Below are 6,146 nucleotides of genomic sequence, written 5' to 3'. Positions count from 1 at the left end.
CAACTGCATTGAAAGGTAGGTAGGCTAAGTCTCAAACTACCTGGTCAAGGTTGCTACCACCCCCTTCTCACAGATAGGAAGGAATTCTGGGATATAAAAGAAATCGCTTATAAAGGGACTTGCAGACTGTGTGCCCTGCACTTGTCAGTTATTCGGAAATCAGCTGCTTTTCCTACTCCACATCCTGCTCTTTTCTCACTCTTTCATCAGAGTAGTATGAACCAGCAGCTAGGCATTTCCCCAGCAGCGTGAGTCGTTTCTTAACAATCCCACATTCCTTTATAGTCGGCGATGCCCACTCATTGGATGAAGCAGGATGTGAAAGGGCTGGGTGGGGGAGGGAAAAATCGGAGATTTCTGACCACAGCAGAAAAACGCAACCCTTAGACTGAGCTCCTGGGCCCACAACAGTCTCTCTGAGGGAAATAAAACTTTCGAGCGCATCAAAATGGTTTCCGCTGCAGGCAGGTGCAAAAATGAAACCCCCGCTGAAAAGACCAAAAGCCGGAACAGCGAGGACCCGCTTTGCAATATTAGGGTGGCCCCTAAGATACCACCTCCTTGCGTGCGCGGGGCGAGGTCGGTCAAATCCAGGCCGCCGCCGCCCCGCCCCGCCCCCTCCCTCCCTCGGGCGCGAGCAGCGGAGGCGTGAGCGAGAGACAAGGAAGGCTTCTAGGCGCCTTTAGCCCCGCCCCGCGCCCGGCCAAGAAGGGAAGGGGCGGAGCCACGCGCTCCCGCTATAAAGGAGCCCTCGGGGGAGGAGGGAGGCGCGCCCTTGTTTTCTGCTTCTGTCGTCTAGACTGTAAGGCGCAGCTTTTTCTTTCCAGAAGGTAGCAAGCGGGTGATCGCCTGAAACAAAGTCGCAGCCATGCGGGAGATCGTGCACATGCAAGCCGGCCAGTGCGGGAATCAGATTGGAGCCAAGGTATCATGGGAAAGTGGGGGCGCGGGAATCTGGTGGGGGGGATCTATTGTGAGGACCAGCCGTGTCGTTTCCCTTCCTTATTATTATTATTATTATTATTATTATTATTATTATTATTATTATTATTATTATTATTTATACCCCGCCCATCTGGCTGAGTTTCCCCAGCCACTCTTGCGTCTCCAATGAAAGGCATTAATTGCCACCCAAGAATTAAGCTGAAGGATTGGGGTGGGGCCGAGCACTAGGAAAACCCTCCCCGGGGTTATGTCTACGATGCGCCTCCTCTTTCGCAAAGCCTCGGATGCAACGACCACCTTTCCCTGCCCCTCCCTGCCGCTTCATAGGGCAGATCTTGCGGGAAACAATAAAGGCCTTCGCTTTCAATTGGGGCCAGATCTGTCTCACACAGTGTTAGAACTTGCAGCAATCCAGTTATGACGATAAGCTTTTAGGTTGCCTCGCCCCTCTGCAGAGGATGCAGCCTGTATTTGGAGCAGTGTGATGGTGCAAAGCCGGAAACTAATTGGCTTCTTTCTTTGTTAAACAGGTCCCTCACCCAACATTTAAACAAGTCCCTTCCCCTAATATTATGTCCATCCGTAAAATTTAGCAGTCCTGCCTTCCTATGCCCTGTTGGCATTGCTTTGTGTGAAGGGAATCTGTCTCGTCATGGCGCAGAGGATCATGTGCTTGCAGTATGGTGGCTAAGGTGTGGCCGCGGCAGCTGCACGTGTTCAGTCATGCTTCCTCGTCGCACTTGCTAAATCGTTCTCCACAATTCCCATTTCAGTTCTGGGAGGTCATCAGCGACGAGCACGGCATTGACCCGACAGGCAGCTACCATGGAGACAGTGACCTGCAGCTTGAGAGGATCAACGTCTACTACAATGAAGCTGCTGGTAAAAATGGAGCGCGTGTCTTTTTAAGGAAGTGCTTCTAGCTGCCTCCGGAAATGAGTCTCTTGCCCATTTACAGAAATCTTGATTGATAGATTGCACGGCTTCCAACTAATTAAATCTGCAGATAAATACACAGTTCTTGCAAAGAGCCTTTTTATTTTTATAAACAGATGCTCTTCTATTTTTGTGTCCAGACCCACCTTAGATGAATTTCCTTCTGTGTGAGGGGAATGGGAAGAATTTCTTTGTTCTAAGATACAGCCTGCCTGCCATAAGCTCCCTGTTTTCAAACACAGGGTTTTTTGCTTGGGAGGGGAAACATTGACATTGTTGCTTCTGGATGTCGAAGGTTATTTATGATTTTTGTAACTGAAAGCGAATAACCTTGTAATAATAAATATTGCAGACAAAGCTTTCCATGGGTACCTATAAAGTACAGGTGGGGAAGTGACTCTGGCTGCTGTAGTCTCTATACACACATGTATACGAACACACGGGACAACCTTGACAGGTGAGCAGGACTACCACCTGCCAATTACCAGAAGTCAGGTAATAATAATAATTTATTATTTATACCCCACCCATCTGGCTGTATTTCCCCAGTCACTATGGGCAGATCCCAGCAAAACATTAAAGACATAGCAAAAGATGAAATATTAAAAACTTCCCTAAACAGGGCTGCTTTCAGGTGTCTTACGTCAGAAACTTGCTTATTTCCTTGACATCTGATGGGAGGGCGTTCCACAGGGAGGGCACCACCACCGAGAAGGCCCTCTGTCTGGTTCCCTGCAACCTTACTTCTTGAGGGAGGGAACTGCCAGAAGGCCCTTGGAGCTGAACTTCAGTGTCCAGCTGAACGATGGGGCTGGAGACGCTCCTTCAGGTATACTGGGCTGAGGCCGTTTAGGGCTTTAAATGTCAGCACCAACACTTTAAATTGTGTTTGGAAACATAATAAGACCTGTCTTAGTTCAAAGGGGATTGCGGTAATAGCTGATGGGCCACAACTTAGCTGGGTGGGCTATGGGGAGGGACCAATTCAGTGGTAGAGCAGGTGCCTATCAAGTTAAAAGGACTGGATAGTGGGTGATGTGAAAGACCCGGCAGATGAGGGGAGAATGATGCATGCTTTCCTCTGAGCTTGTACAAAGGTGTAAAGGCATAACCGAGGCTAGAGCATGATTAAGGCCTGTTTTCTGAAGCTGATGCCAGAAACCTGCTTTCTTTGTACAGTTGATTTTGCTGACTAAATACCTTGGAGAATAGTGGTTGCCATTGAAGATCTGTTCACATTAAGTGCTGCTACTGAATATAAAATTCTCAGTAACGCTGAGGGCTGCCAGGAGCACAGTAGACTGCAGATAATTTAACAAGGTCACTGCATTCATAAATCTTTCTTTTGTTTTCCCTGCAGGCAACAAGTATGTTCCCCGTGCCGTCCTTGTCGACTTGGAGCCTGGCACAATGGATTCTGTCCGGTCTGGACCATTCGGCCAGATCTTTCGGCCTGACAATTTTGTCTTTGGTATGTAATATTCTTTCGGTGACTGTAGTCTCCCTCCCTGCAAATCTCATCCCTACGCCAAACCACTGACTCTTCTGCCTGTCCTGGGAGCTACTTGAATTCAACTATGAGGAATGTTTTACTAATCCTATACATTCTCCCTGTAACTTTTGATCATGTACTGAAACAAGGGCAAGGCTAGTTATGCCAGGTGGCAGAAAGGTGGCACATCTCCAGGTATATGCAGTAGGTGATGTGGTACAAAGATCTCTCCTTCCTCTGAGCCAGTTTCATCATCCCCTACCCTCAAATTGCCAAAGGTGCGAAAGCTCATGATATTTGATCCAATGTACTTTTCGAGAGCTGGGTCTTTAAACACTATATTTGAGAACCAGAGGAAAATAAACTGGTTTTGTGGGCTGGCTCTGGGCACTGCTTATAAGAGGAACAGTTGGACCAGAGCGTGATGCCAATAGCAGATAGAAATCAATAGTTGCCAATTTGTTTCTGTATCCTTGTCTTTCCGCTTCCTCCTCTAGGCCAGAGTGGTGCTGGGAATAACTGGGCCAAGGGCCACTACACGGAGGGAGCTGAGTTGGTAGACTCTGTGCTGGATGTGGTGAGGAAGGAGTCAGAGAGCTGCGACTGCCTGCAGGGCTTTCAGTTGACCCATTCCCTGGGTGGTGGCACGGGATCCGGGATGGGAACGCTCCTCATCAGCAAGATTCGGGAGGAGTATCCTGACCGGATCATGAACACGTTCAGCGTGATGCCGTCCCCTAAGGTGTCGGACACGGTGGTGGAGCCCTACAATGCCACGCTGTCCGTCCACCAGCTGGTGGAGAACACGGATGAAACCTTCTGTATTGACAATGAGGCCTTGTACGATATCTGCTTCCGCACTCTCAAGCTCACCACTCCGACGTACGGGGACCTCAACCACTTGGTGTCGGCCACCATGAGCGGTGTCACCACCTGCCTGCGGTTCCCTGGCCAACTGAATGCCGACCTGCGCAAGCTGGCAGTCAACATGGTGCCCTTCCCTCGCCTGCACTTCTTCATGCCTGGCTTTGCTCCCCTCACAAGCCGCGGAAGCCAGCAGTACCGGGCCGTGTCGGTGCCAGAGCTGACCCAGCAATTGTTTGATTCCAAGAACATGATGGCGGCCTGCGACCCGCGTCACGGGCGCTACCTGACGGTGGCAGCCATTTTCCGGGGCAGAATGTCCATGAAGGAAGTGGACGAGCAGATGCTCAACGTCCAGAACAAGAACAGCAGCTACTTTGTCGAGTGGATCCCCAACAACGTGAAGACGGCCGTGTGCGACATCCCTCCGCGAGGCCTCAAGATGTCCGCCACCTTCATTGGCAACAGCACGGCCATCCAGGAGCTCTTCAAGAGGATCTCTGAGCAGTTCACGGCCATGTTCCGCCGAAAGGCCTTCCTGCACTGGTACACCGGAGAGGGCATGGATGAGATGGAGTTCACAGAGGCCGAGAGCAACATGAACGACCTGGTCTCCGAATACCAGCAATATCAAGACGCCACAGCGGATGAGCAAGGAGAGTTTGAGGAGGAAGGCGAGGAGGACGAGGCTTAGGATCGCGGTGGTTTAGGGGCAAGTGTTTTAGGGCACAGTCTGTTCAGCTCTGCTGCTGCATGCTTTTTCAGTTCAACTTGGTGCTTTCACTGTTGATTTCTCTCATTGCCCAAACCCTTTGATTTGGAAGCACTTTTATAGGTCATGGGAACATTTCAACATAATAATGAAAAGTGGGTGCTATGAAGCTGAAAGTGAACTTTGTAAACGTTACCCTTAAGAATATATTTACTTCCTTGTTAAGACAACTGTTGTCATTCAGCCAATTAGGAAAGCTATTGATCACACAATTGTACTGCAGCTGTTTTATAAAAATGATAAATTTATATAAATTTATAATTTTTATAATTTTCTGCAGAGGTTACTTATATCATAGTTTATCTGAAATAAAGACTTCTCAGCTGCTCCATAGACAAGGAAGCTAACTGCAGAAACCATATTGAAAATTCAGGAATCTAGAAATAGTAGTTTGGAAGGCCATTGAGGCACAACCTGAGAACACCTCTACACATTTTGGAAGCATGAAAGAGAAGAAATTCATACAGCAGCTTCCCCTAACCTGGCCCTAACGTGGCTGTTTTGGGTTATACCACCACTAGGCCTAGTTTGGGGAAGGACACTTTACCAAAATCTAGAGGTGTATGCTCAGCTAATTTTGGATATTCCCTGCCCTCAAAAAATGTCCTTATATTGCCACAATGCACAATATAGAAATTTGCAACCTGAATTGTGTGTTAGAGGTTCGACAGTTTAAATTTTAATTGCAACATTTGCGGTTGTTGCGCTGTGTACCTCAAAGGATGCAGATACTTAAATCATGACTGATTCATTGATAACTTTTTCTTCAGAGGGAGGACTTTGCCACTGAGTTGTACAGTTTATCTTCAGTTCCATAGTTAGATTATATTTGGGGTATTAATTGCTCAATGACGTATGTCCCATGTTCCCTATAAAGGAAAAATAGCTGGCTTTTAAACCTTTCCATTTTAAGAGAATAAAAAGCTTGAAGGATGAGGGGGGAAAGCAGCAAGAAGACTGCAAATAGAGCAGGCATGGATTCTGATAGCAGTGATCAAGCACGTTTTTTGTGGCATTTTTGTGTAAACATTAAGAATCTGTCATGAACTGAAACTGTTCAGTGGTTTTTGTGTGGTGTTAAATATTGAGGACTCTATAAAGGCATGTGTTCTGAATAATGACTGTTTTCTTCAAGAT

At 47.8% G+C, this 6,146-nt stretch overlaps 1 protein-coding gene across 1 annotated transcript; it reads left to right on the top strand.

Annotated features, from left to right (window-relative positions):
* The first annotated feature begins 742 nt into the window (after positions 1-742).
* LOC308593799 (tubulin beta-1 chain-like) lies at positions 743-6,127 on the top strand. Its single transcript, XM_081206503.1, has 4 exons — positions 743-925; positions 1,719-1,827; positions 3,242-3,352; positions 3,871-6,127. The coding sequence occupies exons 1-4, from the start codon at positions 869-871 to the stop codon at positions 4,929-4,931; spliced, it is 1,338 nt and encodes a 445-aa protein (XP_081062629.1). The 5' UTR covers positions 743-868; the 3' UTR covers positions 4,932-6,127.
* Positions 6,128-6,146: the final 19 nt, after the last annotated feature.

This window comes from Podarcis bocagei (genome assembly GCF_964188305.1).
Source record: "Podarcis bocagei genome assembly, chromosome: 8".
In the NCBI taxonomy this organism is placed as follows: Eukaryota; Metazoa; Chordata; class Lepidosauria; order Squamata; family Lacertidae; genus Podarcis; species Podarcis bocagei.
Note: the sequence above shows the minus strand (reverse complement) of the source record. Positions and strands in the feature narration are given on the sequence as shown.

Bases quoted from the DNA above. Each gene is read 5' to 3' on its own strand.
- LOC308593799 (XM_081206503.1), top strand. From the start codon at position 869: ATGCGGGAGATCGTGCACATGCAAGCCGGCCAGTGCGGGAATCAGATT. The intron at 926-1,718 runs GTATCATGGGAA...TTCCCATTTCAG, and splicing joins GGAATCAGATTGGAGCCAAG to TTCTGGGAGGTCATCAGCGA. The intron at 3,353-3,870 runs GTATGTAATATT...TTCCTCCTCTAG, and splicing joins GCCTGACAATTTTGTCTTTG to GCCAGAGTGGTGCTGGGAAT.